Source organism: Elgaria multicarinata, chromosome 7 (genome assembly GCF_023053635.1).
Source record: "Elgaria multicarinata webbii isolate HBS135686 ecotype San Diego chromosome 7, rElgMul1.1.pri, whole genome shotgun sequence".
Taxonomy (NCBI): Eukaryota; Metazoa; Chordata; class Lepidosauria; order Squamata; family Anguidae; genus Elgaria; species Elgaria multicarinata.
The window spans coordinates 88,844,302-88,864,891 of record NC_086177.1 but is presented as its reverse complement, the minus strand read 5'-3'; the positions used below and the strand labels follow the sequence as shown (position 1 = coordinate 88,864,891).

Below are 20,590 nucleotides of genomic sequence, written 5' to 3'. Positions count from 1 at the left end.
TAATAACATAAGTGAGAGAATCTGATACTGGGGCCATCAAAAATATTGGGCAGTGTCCAACACTGGCCATGCACTATCAAGACACACTGCTAGTGCAATGGGAAACCAGCGGTTTCAAAAACAATAGGAAACAAGCTGAAATGCTAGTTTTTGAAACTAAATAGCAGCTATTCTTTTAATCCAATTTCCAGAAAGTTATAATATTGAAATGTTGATGTCAATTTACTGCACTTCAAGAGAGCAAGAGTGCACAAGAGAGAAATAATTATTCACACAAATTACAACAGCAGGAAACAAATACACAAGAGATATTTTATTTATTTATTTAAAACATTTGTATCCTGCCCTATATCACTAGGCAAGACAACGATCACAAATCAGAATTGTAGCAGTATAGTAGGGCCACTAGGTCATGTGAATACTGCCTGATGAAAACATTCAGTGATACCCTTTCGACTACACCTATGACATCCCAGATCCAAGATCAATTATCAAACAATCATAATCAAGTCAAACAATGCCTGCATCTGAATTTTTGAACGTACAAAGGAAAGGAAAGCAAGTCAATAAATAAAGTAATACCTTTCCAAGAATTGTATTTATTGGTTCTTCTGCTTCCCCATAAGCTGGCCCTTCCATTTTCCAATGCTTCACCGTTTTATCATCACCAACCTAATGAAAAAATAATTTTCATAGCAACAAAATTACAAGATTGAGTTAAGTAGCACTTTGTTTTATCTTCCCTTAATCTCCCACCATTCAGCTCTATAGGAAGACCCTATGTACTAGTATTATGAGAAAGAGAGAATAATGTCTCCATATCCACATTCTCACACCATACATAGTTTTGTACATCTCTATGTTTCCCTCATACTCATCTGTTATCTAAACTAAACAGTTCCAGATGTTGCAACAATGATCTCATTGGGGAGTTGCTTCAGCCTCCTGATCATTTTAGTATCTATTATTATTATTATTATTATTCCTTAGCTGAAGCTCTCTGGGCGGTTTACAAAGATTAAAAACATTAAAATGCAGTATACAAAGTTTAAAAACCATTTATGTGAAACACATACAACTAAAAACAACTTTGAAGTCAACCATAACTATAGGACAGATCCTGGACTGCTTAAAAACTCATCATAAGCTGCCAAATGCCCAAGAAAAGAGATAGGTCTTAACGTGGCACTGAAAATACAACTATGTTGGTGCAGGCCTAGTTGCCCTTTTCTGCGCTTTTTTCAACTTCACAATATACACACTCACACACACACATTAGGTGCAGTGTCCAGAACTGTACATAGTATTCCAAGTGTTGTCACACAATAGATTTGTATAAGGGAAGTATTAAAAGCATATTTTATTTTTTAGTCCTTTCCTAATTATGCTTAATTTGGAATTTGCCTTTTTCGGGGAAGCAGCTGCACACTGGGTTGTCATTTTCATCTAGCTGTTCACAACAACCCCGAGATCTCTTTCTTGGTCATTCACTGCTAGCTCAGATCCTATCAGCGTATATGTGAAGCTGGGATTTTTTACCCCAACATGCATCACTTAATACTAATAGGACAACAAATAAGCTGAAGTAATAAGTGAGAGTGCTAAAATAAAACGACTCTAATCTATTAAGAAAACAAAATGCAGCATGGAAAAAAGTGATAAAAAACCCAAGGGAAGCAAGTATTCCAACATCTCTCCTTAATTCTATTATACTTACAGTGAAAAAAGAGGTACCACAAAACCGGGCACACATGCCTCTCACAAAGCCCTCATGTGCTTGCAAAGTACGGATGCATTCACGCTTCATCAAGTTCCAAATTCTAACCTGTTAAAAACAAACAGCAACGTGCTCATAAGTAGCTAGGTGAGGTTTTTTTTTTTTTGTAATGAAACAGTTGACACACTTTTGAAATCTCGAGATAACCAACTTTATATAAATATGCCTTTCAGTTTTTATGGCTTGTTGCTGCTACATCTAGCAAAACGCAGAAAGCTGCTCCATTGTGGGAACCCGATGGGGACCAAGTACTTAAAACTGAAGTAGGTTTTAGTGCAGCCTTCTTCAACCTGGGGCGCTCCAGATGTGTTGGACTACAACTCCCAGAATGCCCCAGCCAGCTGGGGCATTCTGGGAGATGCAGTCCAACACATCTGGAGCGCCCCAGGTTGAGGAAGGCTGTAAATTTAGTGGCTAGAGTTGATTTTACAATTTCTTCTTTGGAACAGTTGCAACTCCGAGCGCTTGGGTTGAAGCTGGCTGACCTTCCAAAGAGAAGCTTTGAGACAGTTTTCACCAGCCAGAATGAGAAAAGATCCAAGGCACAACTAATCATTTGTAGTCCACAGTTACTGTGCAATACTACATATGCCTACTCAGAGGATAAATCTCACTGGAGTTCAATAGAACTTACTTCCAAGTACTGTGTAAAGGAATTGCAGCCCTAGTCACCTTCTATGCCCACCATTCTCCCTAAATACATATCTCAGGAAGGAAGGAAAGCATGCACAGAGAAGCAGGAGTAATAGCTGTGGCAGCCTTAAGCCAAGACCACCTGTTCCCATTTACATTGCTCTTGTTCTATTAGCCAAACACTAAAACTAAGAACGCACCCTTGCTCACAGCTATAGGCACACACCTGACCAACATCCAATGAACCCTTTCTTGCATATCTGAACATAAAGTAACAACTGCAGTAAAAAAAAAAACTTTGTAGTGGTTTTAGACAAATTTTTAAAAACTTCAATATTCTTAAAGTTACACTTACCTCTCCATCACATGCTCCAGACAAAACTGTAGACAAGCTGTGTGGATGCTTAGCCATGCAGTTAATGCCATCCCTGTGACCATCTAAGGATGCTACAAAAGGCTTTGCAAATACACGGTCTAACTTTGTTGCATTTAGAGCCCGTGTGTATTCCCGTGGCAGTTCAAATGGATGTAATGCAGGATCATAATTTCGTGGAACTATAAGACAAACAATCAAAGAAACGTGATATAAACTGGAAAGGGGAACAATAGCCATAAAGCTCTGTTTTGCTTTTTATGCATTTTGCAAGTAAGCCATCAATATTCTGGAAAACAAAATGATATTCACAGCCAAGGTCAGCCTTACTAGCTTGAAGTTTGAAAATTAGATATAACTTGAGGTCTATATTGTTATTTTAAAATATGTTGAAAGCTGTCCTTAATATTTTCTTAACTGAGGAATACCTTTGCCCATTGCAAACCCATATGATTGGTTCTGCCTCCCAGAACATCTCTGTGATATCAACTCTTTTATTTACTTAAAATACCTCCTCAAAACCCATCTTTTCCATGAAACTCTGCAGCTAAACCTGTAACCCAACCTAGGCACGTGTCACTGAAACAATCATATTCTTTCCCTTTTTTCCGCTGCCTCCACATCTCTACCCTTCCTCTGTTGTTTCCTTGGTGTCGAATTTCAGACTGTAAGCTCCTTGGGAGAAGGACTTGTCCTTTTGTACTGTGAAAAGTTATATGCTGATAATGCTACTAACAACTGCTATAGGTTCAGTAGCGGCAGGTCATCTACATGACGCAGCCACCATCCCGAAGCCATCCATCCAGGGGCAAAACTCCTAAACTCCACTTTTTTTAAGCGTAGGTGTGCCACAGCCAATGGCACACACCCCGGGCTGCCCCGTTGCTCCCCCCTCTGTTTTTTATTTTTTTAATCTGTAGATGCGAATGGGGTGGGTGGGGGGAAAAGAACAGGGAAGCCAGAGGGAGGTCTGAGGGAGGAGAGCCGGCTGCCCCATTCCCCATCAAAAGCAACTGAGCACACAACACCTTTGATTTATTATTAAGATTGTCATACAACAATAAACTCTAAGCAGGTTAAAATAACTGAAAGCAAAACAAAGAAGCAAGCCTGAAACAGTAACAACAATGAGGCTATGGTGGTTTAGGAAAGACTTTGGTGAAGATGTCCGTTTTCTCATAAAGAAAAGAAAAGCATTTTCTTACCGTCACTGATCACTGTAATAATAATAATAATAATAATAATAATATATTTATTTATTTGTTACCCACCCCTCCCTCCAGTTGCAAATTTGTATTTGCAACACAAATGCAAATACCACAATACATATAATTAAAACATTCAAAACTATCATTCAAAACCCATAAGAAGACACTAAACTGTAGACAATTTGCCACATATAATAGGCATCTAAGAGCTTATTATATGATTCTCTGCACATTTAAACTGCAACAAACATGCAATTGTGCACACATGTATCATACATATGCATGTCGGGAAGCCATGATTTGTTGCATATACCTATTGAGTATACATTTGATAGTAAGCCTGGGTTTGTCTGGCATTAACATGCAAAAGGTCTTTCATCTCATAGGAACTGCACTGAATTAGCCACCAGCTACAATCCTCACAACGAAGGTAGTTGGCAGAAATGACAAGTACCTAGAACCCATTGGCACTCTGATTGCAAAGTAGTATGAACCACAGTATAGAGAAGAGGAAAAACCGCAGTGATATATAGATTTTCTTACCAAATTTTAATCAGCATTCAACTTCCCTATTTATACTCTCTCCCAACTTATATTGGGAGAGACTCGATGGCCTTGTAGGCCCCTTCCAACTCTGCTATTCTATATTATGGTTATTGGAACAGGATTTACATATGAAAAATGGATAATAGAGCCAGCCTTGCCCAACCTGGTGCTTTCCAGATATTTTTGAACTACAACTCCCAGCATACCCAACCATTGTCCATGCTAACCAGGGCTGATTGAAGTTGAAGTACAAAATGTCAGATCAGGAAAGGCTGGAGAGTGGTCACAGATCAGTGCAGCTCTCAGCCTAGAACAACTAAGCACAACTGCTCACTCATCCAGTAGAAATCTCTCTCAGTCTGAATGGGAAAGGTCCCAGGTATGGCACACTTGAGAAAGAGAAGGGAAGGAAGACATATAAGGATCTAGATCTCTTAACTGGCTTACCAAGTGCGAGAATGCTTTTTTAGCAGCAATGACTGCACCATGAATGACTGTTAATAATGTGGATGTCACTTCATGCATTTAATTTTCTTCTGACCCCACTGTTTACAATTTCCCCCCTTCCACCCATCATACGTACTGTACGCACACCTGAAACTCTCCATAATACTCCATGCATCTAATGAAGTGGACTATAGTCCATAAAAGCTTATGCCAGAATAAACTGGTTGGTCTTCCACAAGGCTGCAGTTTTCGCTGTTACAGACTAACATGGCTACTCCCCTTGTGGAAATTCTTAGCATAGTTCTAGAATCCTAAAAATCTTTTTACTCTTATTTTCTATGTGCAGGGAGATGACAAGACACAGAAAAGCAGAAACAGCTGAAAGGGGCAAAACACAAGCACAGGAACTGTAAGACACTGTTGACAATGTATTTCTCTTTTGGCCCTAACTGAATGCAGAAATGACATAGGTCATGACTCAAGCGGTATCTTCACTTTTTGAGGCCAATGTGGTGATACAAGAACAACATATGAACATGAGAAGAGTGATGTTAGATCAGACCGAAGAGGCATCTAGTCCAACATTCTGTCCACACAAATACATTTTTGAAATTGAAATGTTAATCCTCCCCCTTGTGTTTTTTTCCTTTTCCTTTCCCCATATGGAGACGTATTGATATGTTTCATGACATTAATTCCCCTTTTTGCCTGCTGTTGTTTCTGTTGTGTTGCAAATAAAAAGATTTTAAGAAGGAGTGGGGGAAGGAGTACAGCAGTAATCACCCACTTATGATCCCAGCAACTAGTGTACATATGCATACTACCTCTGGTACTGGTGGTAGCATATAGCCACCATCAGGACTAGTAGCCACTGAAAGCTTTATCTGCCACGAACGCATCCAACCCCCTTTTAAAGCCATCCAAATTGGTGGTCATCACTACATCTTGTGGCAGCAAATTTCACAATTAAACAAGATGCTGTGTGAAGAAGCACTTCCTTTTATCTCTCCTGAATCTCCCACCATTCAGCTTCATGGGATGATCCCAGTTTCTTGTATTATGAGAGAGGGAGAAAAGTGTCTTCCTATTCACTTTCTACACACTATGTGTAGTTTTGTACACCTCCATCATGTCTCCCATTACTCGCCTTTTTTTCCAAGCTAAACAATCGTAGAAGGTGTAACCTTTTCTCGCCGGGGAGTTGCTCCAGCCCTTTGCAAGCTTACAATACTCTTTTTGAGGTGTCTTGGACAGAACTGTGTACAGGAAGTATTCCAAGTACTGTATTCGGCTACTTTGGACTGAGAAGCTTTGCTGATATCCGCTCGTCATTCCCTAAAAAGCGTCCCTCTTTCCAAGTAACACCCCAGTGCCCCCATTTTCCCTCTTTTATTGAATACAGCCTTCCCCAACCTGCTGCTGGCTAGGGATCATGGGAGCTGTAGTCCAACACACCTGGAGGGCAGCAGGTTGGGGAAGGCGGACCTAACGGGCCGCCCTTTTTCGCGCTCACCCCGTTGAAGGTCCAGCTTGGTCTCGCGCACATAGTCATCCGGGTTCCGACTCAGCACCTTCACCTTCATCCTGAGCAAATGAAGCCCCGTTCACTCAGTCAGCAACGTTCTCCGCCAGAACCACATGGAGAGGACAGACTGCGAACCTCAGGCATAACTTCCGGGTCAGAAGACCTGCGGCCAATTTGTACTTCGGCGTACGACAACATTCGAAGAAAGGGGCGGAGAAAGAGAATCCGGCCGCCTCACGATCACGTGGACGCATTGCATTATTAAAGCCGCCCTCCCGGAGGCACGGCTGCAAATGGCGCGATGTGATTGGAAGAGCGACTAGCCGGTGCTGCCTATGGGAGGAGAGCAGCGGTTTGGCAGTCAAAGGGTGATTTAGTTCCGTCCTACCACATGACCGGCTACGGTGTGCGCCGGAGGTCAATCCTCGTGGGTTTCTCTCGCCCGTTCTCTTCCCCATGAACCCTGCTACCGCTGTTCCGGGCGCCCAGAGGCCGGCATGTACCCTGGCGGGGTCTGCTGCTACTGCTGCTCCTCCTCCTCCTCCTCCGAGTACTCCTTCGGCCCCACCAGCGCGGACCTTGTTCAGGCATGTGCACTACGAGAACCTGGTGGCTGGGCTGAGCGGCGGCGTCATCTCCACGCTGGTGCTGCACCCGCTCGACCTGGTGAAGATCCGCTTCGCAGGTGAGGCGACACACACACCTACACCTGTCCTCCCTCGCGACGGTGTTATCCGCCGGCCCAACGGTGGCGCCCCGCTCCGCCACTTCCGATTCGCCCGGTCTCGCACATGTTTCCATTGGCCTCTCCCAGGTTGGGGGTGTGGGTGTTACTTCACAACGTTGCTTTTTAAAAAAAAAAAAATTTCATACAGTTATATTTCATACAGTTATACTTCCAAGGAGTTCAACGCGGTGTATATAGTGTGTCTTCTCCCCCCCCCCCGCCCACCCCGTTATTCTCACAGCAACCCTGTGAGGTAGGTTAAGCTAAGAGGGTAGTGATGGCTCAAGGTCACACAGCACCTGTCATAGCAGAGTGAAGGTTTAAACCTGGGCCTAAACTACGCTAGTGTAGAGTAATTATGCTCCGAGTCAGGTTATAGCAGCCTGAGTTTATGTAGAGTATCAGCCTGGGGTCGTTCCTGCCTGCTCCCGGGATATCCTGTGTGTCATTTACATGAACAGGGATGACCCCGGGACGATCCTGGGATAAACCTTAGGTCTAGCTAAGGCCTCAGTATCAGAGTAAGTAAACCTATGCATGCCAGTTGCTGGGGGAACATGGGTGGGATGGTGCAGTTGCACTGTGTCCTGCTTAGGGTTCTTGGTCATCAGCTGCTTGGCTACTGTGTGAACAGAGTAATTGATTAGATGGATCCTTGGTCTGATCCAGCATTGTTGTTCATGTATTCTTATGTAGTTATGTTCTCTTGAGTGCATTGATTTCACTTGACTTAAGCGTCGGTAACCCAGTAGTTGGGTGTGACTTTTGTGTAAATGAAACGTTGGGGTAGAGATTATGGGAAAGTGTCTTATAGGCCATAGTCTTGTGATGATGATAGGTTTATGATTTGTGGCCACTCAAAGCTTATTTTGGAGTGTGGTCTTATGCAAACGTCAACCAGGTAGCTCTATGCTGAAAAAAGAAACAGAAACCAACTTCAGTTTCACTTTGACTACATACCCTCAGACTGTAAGAGTTGATTCAGATAACCAGCATGCACTGGACAACCTTTTACTCAACATGCTTTTGGTAAGCCTGACTTTTCCAAGGTTAGGTGGGTAGATCCCGTCAGGTAGAGCAGCTTGATGTGGAATTTGCTATTTATTTATTTATTTAGAGTATTTTTATCCCGCACCTCAGCCAAAAGGCTCTCGGAGCGGCTTACAATGTATCAATAAAGAAGACAGTCCCTACCCTCAGGCTTACATTCTAAAAAAAGACATGACACACAAGGAAAAGTGTATGGAGGGAAGAGGGAGAAAATAAAAAGAAATTAAGCTTAGGCTGGTGGGAAGGCCCTGCTCCGTCCTCTCATCTCCCAATGGAAGGGCAAACCAACAGCTCCTTCTTCCCCACAAGTTGAAGATGTTAGCCCTGTGGGGGGGGGGGTGTCCAACTGAAGCAGGCTCCGATGGTGCCTGCCTGCTCCAGTCTCCCTCGCATCTTCTTCCCCACAGGGTGAAGATGGCAGTTAGCCCTGTGGGGGGGGGATCCAACTATGTCATGCTATGTCATGATGCAAGAGTTACTGCATGATAGGAAATGAAATTTGCTAGGATTGTGAATTTACATAGCCGTGGATATAAATTGCAGAAGCCACACCCTAGCCTTAAACAACAGAGTCCTGTGGTTTCAATGGGAGAGGAAAAAAACATTAAAGGAAATTACTGCTGGTGAGAAAGTCACTGTTCCCATAATCTGTCTTGTTTGCAGCATACCAGCGAAGCTTTGGATATGGCAGATCATCTGCCATGTAACTCTCCCCACCCCCTTGGGATTGCTCTATTAGTTTTGAACATATGAAGTTGCCATATACTGAGTTAAACCACTGGTCCACTTAGTCCAGTACATCTACTTTGATTGGAAGTACCTCTCAAAGATGTCAGGCAATGGGGTTTTCCAGCCCTGCTTTTTGAGATCACCTTTTTTTGTTGTTCAGGGAGGCTTTGAATTTTCTACATGCAAAACATGTGCTTTTCCACTCAGCGGTCTTCTTGAGTTCTCTATCATGAACTAGTTTAGTTCTTTTTGCATCTTATATAACAATGCACTACACATCTGCAAGTTTGTCCTTTCCTCATGAATCACTTTGTTGATGTGAGTGGGAGAGGTGCCAAAAAATGTTGGAGGGAATGGAGGAGGAATGTGCACTTTTGGACAGGTTGGATTGGTTTAAAGCAAGGTGATTCAAACCACTGAGAAAAAACCATGATTTAAATCAAATTATCCACTGATTTCTTTAGATATTTCTTAAACAATGGAAAAATCTGATCACTAAAACGTGTTTATTTACAATTCAGTACAGCAGCAATGGGGAACCTCCTCCCCACCGGACAAAATTTAGTCTGTGGAAGTTCCCAATTCAGCTTGCGGTGGAAGTGGAACCTCTGTTGTTATCACTTCTGTCTACTTCTACATTTCTCTGTGCATAGAGAAAGAGGTACAAAGCAGAGAGAACACAAACAGCACTTGGAGGAACTGTATTGGGGATTATCACTGCATCCCAGTACTTCTGGAAACCATCTGTGTCTTTTGTGACACAGTAATTACCACAGCAATCTCCATCCACCTCTCATACCCATTTGCATGCCTAGCCACTGACACACTTCACACTAGGGAAAGGGAAAAAGACTGTGTAGCCTGAAAACAAAGGATGAAAAATAAATGTGGACATTCAGAGTTGTGTAACAACCAACACAATTACTCCCACTTTTTGGTGAGCATTATGCTAGTTTGTTTTTACATTTACCCTTTATGCAAATACTTCCTTGTAGCATATGATACAATCTAGTAGACCAATAGGTTACTTCCAAGAATATCTCCAAGTGGTCTCTCAGTTTTCTTTGTTACTTATAAATGAGTCTTTGTCTAGCTATTTCATCACATTTTCACGACAAGTATAGTATACATAACTATGTAAGTTCTCACCTGGAAATATCTACTGGCAGTGGATATTTTTATATATATTTAAGTTCCCCACTGACCCAATTTATATTGTGCTTTCTTCAGACTAAACTCCAATTGTTTTGTATAGTGAATGATGGCTTGAAGCTGAGACCAAAATACAATGGCATCCTGCACTGTTTGACCACTGTCTGGAAGCAAGAAGGATTACGTGGTCTGTACCAAGGCGTGACTCCAAATGTGTGGGGGGCAGGTGCCTCTTGGGGCCTCTACTTTTACTTGTAAGTTTAAATACTTCCCAGTGTCCTTTTCAAAATGTCACCCTTTGTAAACATATTTCTTTTTTATTCAAATGTTTATATGTCATGCAGGTGATAGCAAAGCTTGTCACTTGGAAAGTACTAGTTAAATATAAACACATCACTATTATCAACACTATTAATAATTACTATGGCCTCTGATAATGTAGCAAAAACTTTAAAGTATTTCATGAGATTCAAGCAAGTGAATTTATTCATGCTGTGGTCATCTTTTAGTGATTATGACTGGGTACAGAATATTTTCCTAGGCTGATCAGAAGTAAAAGAAGTTGTAGGGACAGGGTATCTCCTTCAAGCACATTTCAGGTTATGGTTTCTTCATTGAATGTGGACTCACTAGCCATATTAAGTCATTCTTCTTAGGACTCTCAGTTCAGTGCATAAAGTATTTTGAAATCTCAAGGCTCATCTTGAAAGGACCCTGTCCTAGAGGCTGCAGTTCACTTGGGAGACTTTGACCTGGTGCAGGCAATGCCAGTGTGCTTCCTAATTTAACTGTTATTGAATGAAATAAAGTAGTGAACAGCTCTTTCCTAAGTGTCTTATCCCTTAAAGTTAATGGTGAGGGAAGCTGAGCATCTGCCATTAACTTCACCAAGCACAAGGTCAAGCCTGAAGATTGCACTGAGCTAATCAACTAATTGTCAACAGCTTTTACTTGTCTGACTTCCGTTGCTCTCCAGACCTTGCTTTGGATTACTGTTTTCACCAGCCAGTAACCAAAGCTTATTATAGTCAACACTTAAGAGGTCATGAGGTTATTGAAATATATAAAAGCTCAGTGTAATAAAGTACATAGGCCACATTGATATTTGATGCTTTCTTATCAGCACTTTTTTCAGGCTATTACAGCTCCAGTAACAAAATGAGCAGTCCCTTAGTGCCAACTAACTACTACCTTAAAGTGAACTTAATATGAAGTGCTGTAAAAATTAATATTTAAACAGTGTAATTGCTTACTGACACATTTTATTTTCTCCTTTGACCATTTTGTTATTTTCTTCCCTGACTTGTAGCAATATACAAGGGTTATAAACAATTAATCTATGGAAAACAGCCTAATCCTTAAAAACTTAATATATTTGTTAAGGGTTATATACGTTTGCTGTACAAATGAAAGACAGCTGATCTTTCTCATACCAGCCTCCTCTCTCCAGAGGGTTAGGGGGACCCTCCAAGAATTTGGGGCTATATTGTACAGAGCTGCAATGGGAGGGGGAATAGCCAGAAATCAGGCAGAAGGATCTTCTGAGCTCCCACTGGCGCAAAATCCCTCTGCCTGATTTTGAATGATTCTACCCTTGCATTGCAGGCCTTTATGACTTAGACCTGCTCTTAATAAAACCGTCTGGAGAGGGGTTGCGGTGAGGGGCTGCAAGGGGCAGGAGGGGGAGAGAAAGATCAGTTGTGCAAACTGCTTTCCACGTAGGCAGCAACTGAATAACAAACAAAGTATGTAAAATATAAAAGTTAAATGTAATGTTAATTTATGTATATAAATATTAGGATCAGAATCCAAATAACAACGCTCTTTAGTTCCATTTATGCATAGGGCTTTGGCCTTTACTCCCCACCCATACCATATAACAGCCTTCTCTAACCCGGTGCCCACCAGATGTGTTGAACTCGAACTCCTATTATCCCCAGCTAACGTTCCTAATTGCCTTAGAAATGCAGGGAAGTTTTAAAAACAGTTTGTGATATGGCACAGGGTTTGTTGTTCGAAGAAAAAAAGGCAGCCGGGTGGGGGGATCCTTCTAGTTGCTCACAAGAACTTGGGAACATCTGGATGAGCTCTTTGACCAATATATTTTATATGCATGTATAATTGTATTTCACATTTATAAAACATCTAATTATCTTGATTTGTTAACCTTATCTCAACATTTCATTCTTCAGCTATAATGCCATTAAAGCCTACAAGACCGAGGATAAGCTGGAAAGCCTTGGAGCAACTGAACACCTTGTTTCAGCTGCTGAGGCTGGTAAGGAAAATACAAGCAGAATTAATGTATACTTCTAGCAAGTCCATATGTTATAATTTGCCTTTGTTGATCACGTTGTTGCTGCTTCCAGTTCCAAATAAGTTTAGTTCAGAAAATCTAAAAATGTTCATCTAAAACTAAGTGGTAGGCCTTTTTGATCAAACACTCAGCTTACTGAACATCTGAACTCACAATGAAATCACTTCCTTTGAGCAGTACCATATTGCTGATATAGATAGAAATTCTTGCCCATACCATCTAATCTCAATAGAAAGGGTCCCAAAATTATATTCTGAAACTTACATTGTAATTCGGTGCATGCTTACACAGAAGTAAGTATTGGTGTGTTCAGTACTGCTTAGCAAGTATGTTTTCTGCAATTTGAAACACTTGCATTATTTGTTCATTGTCAGATAAAATTGTTGATCTAAACTATTTAGAACATCCTGTTGGAAGTATTGCAACACATTCCTTTTCTAGGCTGGAATCCAAAGAACTGTGCTCTAATTCCATGTGCATCAGGGGCTATAGCAGGGGTGGGGAACATGTTTTAGGTGGGGGGGGGCTGAATTGTGCCTCACTGGGCCCTCCACAGGCCAGATGACAGTGGGTGTGGCCGTGTCAACCTGCCTGGTCACTGAGATCATCCAAGGGCATGTACCTGGTGGTTCCACATAGACCCATCCTCTGATTGGTGTCCATCAGGGGAAGAGCCTTCAGTGTGGTAGCCCCCCTCCTATGGAATTCCCTGCCTCTGGAGGTCAGGCAGGCACCAATTTTGTATTCCTTTCAGCGCCTCCTGAAAATGTCATTGTTTCAAGAAGCCTTTCCTTAATGACCAGCCATGGTTCACTTTTCATTTTGCTTCCTTTAAAAATCTATTTTAAGGTGCTTTGTTCTGTTTTTATTTTATTTTATCTTGTAAACCACTCTGAAATTTTGAACTGGGAGCAGCATATAAATATTGTAAATAAATAAATGTCCACTGATGTCACCACCTCACCCATTTTGCCTTTCTTCATGCTGGGAGAAGCACAGAGATTTGTGCCTCTCTCAGCACGGAGAAAGCAATTTGGGCAGACTGACGGCATCAATGTCAGCTGGGTGCTCAACTTTGCATGGTTCACATTGTTCTGATGAGGGAGGCATGTGAAAACTTGTTTGGCATTGGGAAGAATAGCCGCACCTGCCAAGGTCAGCTGAGTCCCCATATTTGTCACCTGTGCATCCCTATTGGAGTAGGGTGCAAAGAGACTCGACTGATGCTGAATAGAATAGCTGTGCCTTCCAGCACCAGCTGAGTCCGTCTTTGAAAAGCATGCATTCCTCCTCCCCCACCCCCCGGAGGGGCGCATGGTATGTAAATAGGCTTGGCTGGCACTGGGAATAGCAGCTACTTATCTCAGCAGTGGTCAAGTCCCTTGTTGCCTGCATCCCTGCTGTTCTCTCCCTTCTATGATCAGAGATAGCAATAGGGATTCCCCTGAGCTCTGCTCGTGCTGCCAGTTGTATTGGAGATAATAGCAGCCCCCTGGAGTTCAAGGACGGTCCATGGGCCAGAAGTTTCCCATCTCTGGGTTGTGCTTTATGAGAAGTAGATTCATGCCTCTTGGCAATCGACTTCTAAACAGGAGAGAGAAGTCATGTACAAAAGTGGGAGGAGGGAAGCACGTGGTGAATTACACCCTTCTGATATGACCACTGGTACTGACCGCAAGCTTGATGTTAGAAATATATAGGAGGTTGGATCCAGGTGTCCGCATGGCTGCCCCTCCAGCCCTCTAAAAATGCTACATAGAGGGTCAAGGGACCCTGCTTGAATGGGCTGAGCTGTGGTGCAGGGGAGGAGGGGAAGTTTCTGAAGACTGGGCAGAGGCACTTCTGTGAGTGGGAAGCAGATCCTGAATCTAACCCAGGGAATCCAAAGGAGGCATTTGGCAGGACGCCCTCTGTGCAAGTACACCGTATTCTACCTAGTTCTTCCATTTTCTTTAGCAGAATTTACTTTGTGTTTGCAGCATTTGATAGGTGCAAAAAAAAAGGTAAAATTAGCCTGGAATGTTAAGCACTGAAGTAAAATTTCACTGAAATTAGAATTTTTCAAATTATGTGTGGGTGGGTGGCGGGTGGGTGTTTGTGCTGTTGCTGTTTGTATAATAAAGTTCTGGCATTGATAGAATTGTCAAATTTCCATCTGATCATAGGAGCAATGACCCTGTGTATAACAAACCCTATCTGGGTAACCAAGACTCGGCTTGTGTTACAATATGAAGCTGGCATTGACTCGTCAACGAGGCAGTACAGAGGGATGTTTGATGCCCTTATAAAAATATACAAGTATGAAGGTATACGTGGCTTATATAAGGTAAGCTAATTGAAAGTCAGAATACTGGTGTTTAGTATGGGTAAAACTGTATTTTGACACTGTGTACACTGAATGGTTATTGCATGAGTTTCAATACAATAGATTTGCCAATAGGCTTCATCTTCTTCCTATTCCCATCAGCCGTTTCAGACTTTCCTGTTCTCTTGTCACAGAGCCATACTTTGGAAACCATTGTGAAGAATCATTTCTCAACTGACTCAGGAATACCATTTTGGGCCAGCATATCCGAGTCAAATTATAATTTTGTCCAGTAGCAAATACGATTTCTGCTTCTTGCTGTCAAAGACCATAATTCGGAGACTGATAAATCAGCAATAGTATTCCCAGGACAGTGAATGGGATGTATGTGATCTGGGCTGGATCTACACTATTGCTTTAAAGCGCTTTATAACAGTTTTATAGCGCTTTAAAGCAGTAGTGTAGATCCGGCCCAGATCTCTATCTGCTTCTGCTGTCAGTCACACACACATTCTACACTGTAAAAAATGTTTAAAAAATGCATGCCACAAAAAAGGAATGGGAACAAATATATTGTATTAAAATATTGTATTGCAACCTCATCTATAGGGACATTCCCTTAGTAATTGGTACACATGAGAATTTTTAATGGTGATTTTAAGGGGACAGCCTCTTACTTGGGGAAACCTCCTAACCAGAATTCTACATAAAACATCTGTTTTCACCATGAGGTGCTTCCAGCTCTCCTTAACTAAACCTAACTTGAGCAGATGCCCTCCTTTTGGAATGTTGCATTTTAAACTGTGCACCAACAGTTCTTATGTGATACACTTCTGTAACAAGAAAAGACTGAAGAACTGCAAGAAATGGGGAGGAAAGGACATACTTGTGAGTAGTCTGAATGCAAAGCAGTTTTTTAGTTCTTGAAATTGGGAAGATATTGAGGGGGCTTCTGACCTGGGAGATCTGAGAGTCCTACCTTTATTTATTTATTTATGTAGCACCATCAGTGTACATGGTGCTGTACAGAGTAAAACAATAAAATAGCAAAACCCTGCCGCATAGGCTTACATTCTAATAAAATCATAATAAAACAATAAGAAAGGGAAGAGAATGCACCAAACAGGCACAGGGGAGAGTAAAACTAACAGTATAAAAGTAATGAAGTCAGTGGTCTCTCCATTCTGGCCAGGATAAGTTTCTTCTTGACCATAGAAGATTGCTCCACTGGCATCATCGAACTAGGAATTTATGATAAAAAAAATCCTTCTTTTATATTATGGGTATTGATGTTTGAAAAACATTAATTCTAACCTTTTCAGTGTAGCTTTAGAAGTTGGAAACTGTTGTGCAGTTGTCATTTATTTATTATGCATGTGGCTATTTCAGCTCTTTTCCCTTCACCTGCTCCGCACATATCAACAACCCATCGGATTTTAAACTGATGGGTTGTTGTCCATGAATGGGGACAAGCTGCCATGTTGCCTGCATGTGCCTGTCACCTCGACTTTTAGTGCAGAATCCATGATTGGCTCCTTCCTAGATTGTGGAGCATGGCATTGGAATCCAGAGTGATGGATTATTTAGGGGCTAAACAATCAGTGGTTAACCCATGGTTTGTTCTTGGGTTAACCACTGGTTGTTTAGACTCTAAATAACCCAATAGTCCAGGTTCAGATGTCAGTCCACAATGTACAAAGGAGATGATAATGGGTTGTGGGGCAAACATGGAATTAGCGGCTGCACTGCAGACAGTATACTCACTTGTCTTGGTTGTGCACGACAACCCAGTAGTTTTTAAACCAATGGTTTGTCATTACATGTGAACAGGCCCACTGAGGCCATTTCTACACCTGCCTTTTCCCCCAGGATCATCATGGGATCATCCATGTACGTCCAAATGACACACAGGGGATTCCAGGAACAGGCAGGGACAGTCACTCCATTTTCCTGGGATAATCCTTAGGTGTAGAAAGGACCCAGGATACTTGGCGTATGGTGTAACGTTTTAAGAGTTATCACATTAATACCAAGAAACATTTACAGAAGTTTCATAATACTGTTTATTTTAAGCTAAAGTTTCTAAATAGCAAAAAACAAAACATTTATTATATACCCAGTTACCTGAATACATATAAACACACAAGGCATACAAACATCACAATATAAAAACAGATAAAATGTATAATATAGAAAATGACTTGCATAGGGTAATGTTTAAAACATATTTGGCCATAATGTTTATATATGGAGACCAAGCTGCCTGGCAGAGTGCTGTTTATTTTTCCCTTGTATTAAACATAAGTTTGGCCTTTTTGGCCTGTCTCCAGGTTTTGACACTACAGTATTTTAAATGTATAACTGTAAGTTACTTTGTGTGGTAGTCATCTCAGTTTTCATATTTCCCACTTTAAACTGTCTGGAAAACTGTCTGTTTAGGGATTTGTGCCTGGTCTGTTTGGAACGTCACATGGAGCACTTCAGTTCATGGCTTACGAAGAGTTGAAATCAAAATATAATAGACATCGAAATAGACAATCAGATTTAAAATTGGTAAGATACTCTGGACAATGGAAGCATCTGACTTAAATAAAGTATTCTACTTCACTTGTATATTTGAGAATTGATATTGCTCTTATTATCTCATAAATTGGTTTGAACTCCCCAAATATATAGTTCATATTAGTGACACTTGTATATTGTAGTGGCAGGGAGGGAAAGTAAAATATGAATTAAGTGTGAAATGTGGTTATTTAGTACAGTACTTGGAAGCTAATATTGGTACCATTTCATTTTTAGAACACTTTAGAATATATCACGATGGCAGCATTCTCGAAAATATTTGCAGTTTCAGCAACATACCCCTATCAGGTTGTGAGGGCACGTCTCCAAGACCAGCACAACAGATACGCTGGTGTAGTCGATGTCATCCGTAGGACATGGAGGTAGGCCTGGGTGTCTAAATATGGTGTGAAAGCTCTTCCTTCACTAACATTAATTAATGTGTTCCAATATTTTTAAAAACCTTAAACCGTTCCTCCTTGTATGTTACTGCCTCAATATGAATACTTTATAATGATTTAAGAGCAGTCCAAAACAAAGCCATTCATACTTGTTTATTTTATTGGAGGCTTCAGTCCTACGCACACTTATCAGGGACTGGACTAAGCATAATTGAACAAAGCAGGACTTACCTCTGAGTAAACATAGGATTTTACTGTAAAGGCAATAATGGTATTGGTAACTGCATATTAGTGACAGGTTTAGCATGGTGTGATCTCAATAAAATTAGTAGGGCAACTCATAGGTAGCTTCTCTATTGGGATTTAGAGAGGCCAGATCATCATAACGTTTAGCTGTGCAAATAACCTTTCAGTTGGATTTCTGCATAATCTTTTTCACTGCTTTCCTGAATTAGGTATTTGTCTAGATATTGAGATTTCATATTTCAATTTAATATTTTTTAGAAATGGGATTGTACCTTGAATTTCAAGCAAAATATGCTGATAATTACATTGGTGGCCAAAATTGTGGACACTTTTTGAAATTTTCATGTTTTGCAACTTTGCATGCTTATAGAAAATGTTCTGTTTCACGAAATTCAAATGTTTATATATCAATTGAAAGACCTGATTCACGTAATACAACAATCCTGCTTCTTTTCCTGGGTGTCCAATCAACTCTTTTCTTTGGTGCCATTGTTCTATTTATGATGTACGTACATACACTTTTAATTTGAGAAATACTTCAAATATTCACACAGTCTCCAATTGCACTTCAGTTACAGAACAAATAGCAAAACTGACTTTCCCCAACTTAAAACATGATGTACCGCAGCTACTGCCATGTGATTGGTCCCCAGAACAAGGACTGTGACTGGCCAATAGGGTTTAAAATTACAATCCGCTTCTTCACTCAATCACACCTGTGTTTGTTTTTAGACTAAAGTAAGCATAACTTTTTTTGTACTGCAGATATTTGCATTCTGTTTTTTGTATTGAATTTAGCATTAAATTCTCTTTCAATTGATATATAAACATCTGAATTTTGTGAAACAGAACATTTTCTATAAGCATGCAAAGTTGCAAAACTTGAAAATTTCAAAAAGTGCCCACAATTTTGGCCGCCACTGTATTTGTTTACATTTAAACCCAATTTTTCTGCCACTGATAATCAGGATAGCAGTAATCCAATAAAATCCATAGAGCCTAATTTAATATTAATGTGCTACATTATTTTTTTGTATCAGATACACTTGGAAGCTTTAAGTAAATATTTTCTGCTTCTCTATAGGAAAGAAGGAGTTCATGGATTTTACAAAGGAATCATACCTAATGTGATCAGAGTCACTCCTGCATGCTGCATTACATTTGTCGTATATGAAAAAGTATCCCAGCTATTACTTGGATTTAAGAATGGCGTCTAAACATTGAGATTCCCTTCGGACATTATGATTCTTCATTCTGTAGCGTATCAGAAATATCGCACAACTGTCTGGTATTTGCAGAAAAAGCTGGAGACTATTAACACCTTTTGTTATGCTAGATACATCTCTTCTATATTTCAATATGCAGTCATTGCCTGGAATAGTATTGCATCTGAACCTTATGACTGAGTGAATAGATGCGGCCCAGCAACAACTCATCTTTTATTTTGTTTTGAAGTGAATTGTTCTATCTAGCCCTGTAATATGAAAGGCAGTGGACTCTGAACTGCACAGTGACAGGAGCGTATGGGGTCAAAATGTTAAATGGAATAAGGATACAAGCAAATTGGTTCAAATACATTGCATATGGGTGTTTATCTAGGTATATATCCAATAAATTGTATATTTGTTTATCTACGATGACTTCAGCTTTCTAAATCCTTTCATTCCATAATTAGTAAAGATCAGTGTGAATGGAAATTTAATGGAGAGGCTTTTGGGCACAGCATGGCCCTGGAAAAGCATGTCCACCATGTTGTTCAGTGTATTGCAAAATGGGGCTAAAGTTCCATGTTACCTTTAAAACAAAGCTGTATTGTGTCTCCTCACTGATGTCAACATTATGTTTTAAATCTGAATATATAGAACTTAATTTTAGTTGTATATAGCGTTTTGAAATGTGATGTTTAGAGTTACGTATGCAGAAAGCCTGGTCCTTCGAAGGCCCAGCATGAGCAATTGGCATGGTGATGGATTGGTGCTGATGTACAGCAGTTGCCACTGTTGTCATCACTCCAACCTGCTCTTAATTATCGTTCTGTTCACTGCTATCCTCCAGGCATTTTGCCAGCATGCTTGCTGCTGCTCTTCCTCCTTGCCCCAGCCCACTCTTCCTCTCTGGGCAATGAGAAGGAGCATGAGCAGCTGCTGGAAGAGCAGATTCTGATCACATTTTAAGGGGACCCACATAGGATATCTTGCCGTCGAGCTGCTAAAAGCCTGGATTTGGCATGAATCTTGATTTTTGCATGACACTCCCAAGAAAGTGTGCTCTGGATTGCAAGCTTAAAAGTTATATATATTAATGAAAGATTTATGTCACTCTGGAACCTTGTATGAAGATGAAAAACATGGGTAAATACACACAATGTTTCATTTGTACATTCTGCTTGAGTTTTGAGGTTCAAGCTGCCTCTTTCAGATGCTTCCTATTTGTACCATTGACTGGTGCAGCCTTTCCCAAAATTGTGTCACTAGATGCTGTTGGACTACAACTCCCATCATCCCAACTAACATGACAAAAGTTGATACACGTGGGCAAGCCCCACGCTCTTCTCCCTACTGCCCAGCTCATCAACTGGGGGATAGGGAACAT

At 40.9% G+C, this 20,590-nt stretch overlaps 2 protein-coding genes across 2 annotated transcripts in view; one reads left to right on the top strand and one right to left on the bottom strand.

The window, feature by feature from the left end:
• DCAF13 (DDB1 and CUL4 associated factor 13) overlaps nt 1-6,654 on the bottom strand; it is a 31,861-nt gene extending 25,207 nt beyond the window's left edge. Inside the window, exons 1-4 of the mRNA XM_063131013.1 lie at nt 6,498-6,654; nt 2,766-2,965; nt 1,718-1,825; nt 583-672 (exon numbers count right to left, since the gene is read on the bottom strand). Coding sequence (XP_062987083.1) covers nt 583-672; nt 1,718-1,825; nt 2,766-2,965; nt 6,498-6,567 — 468 coding nt within the window. The 5' untranslated portion in view covers nt 6,568-6,654. The remainder of the gene's footprint in view (nt 1-582; nt 673-1,717; nt 1,826-2,765; nt 2,966-6,497) is intronic.
• A 271-nt stretch (nt 6,655-6,925) lies between these two features.
• SLC25A32 (solute carrier family 25 member 32) lies at nt 6,926-19,632 on the top strand. Its single transcript, XM_063131012.1, has 7 exons — nt 6,926-7,194; nt 10,271-10,421; nt 12,360-12,445; nt 14,650-14,810; nt 17,229-17,342; nt 17,589-17,734; nt 19,083-19,632. The coding sequence occupies exons 1-7, from the start codon at nt 6,966-6,968 to the stop codon at nt 19,213-19,215; spliced, it is 1,020 nt and encodes a 339-aa protein (XP_062987082.1). The 5' UTR covers nt 6,926-6,965; the 3' UTR covers nt 19,216-19,632.
• The last annotated feature ends 958 nt before the right edge of the window (nt 19,633-20,590 follow it).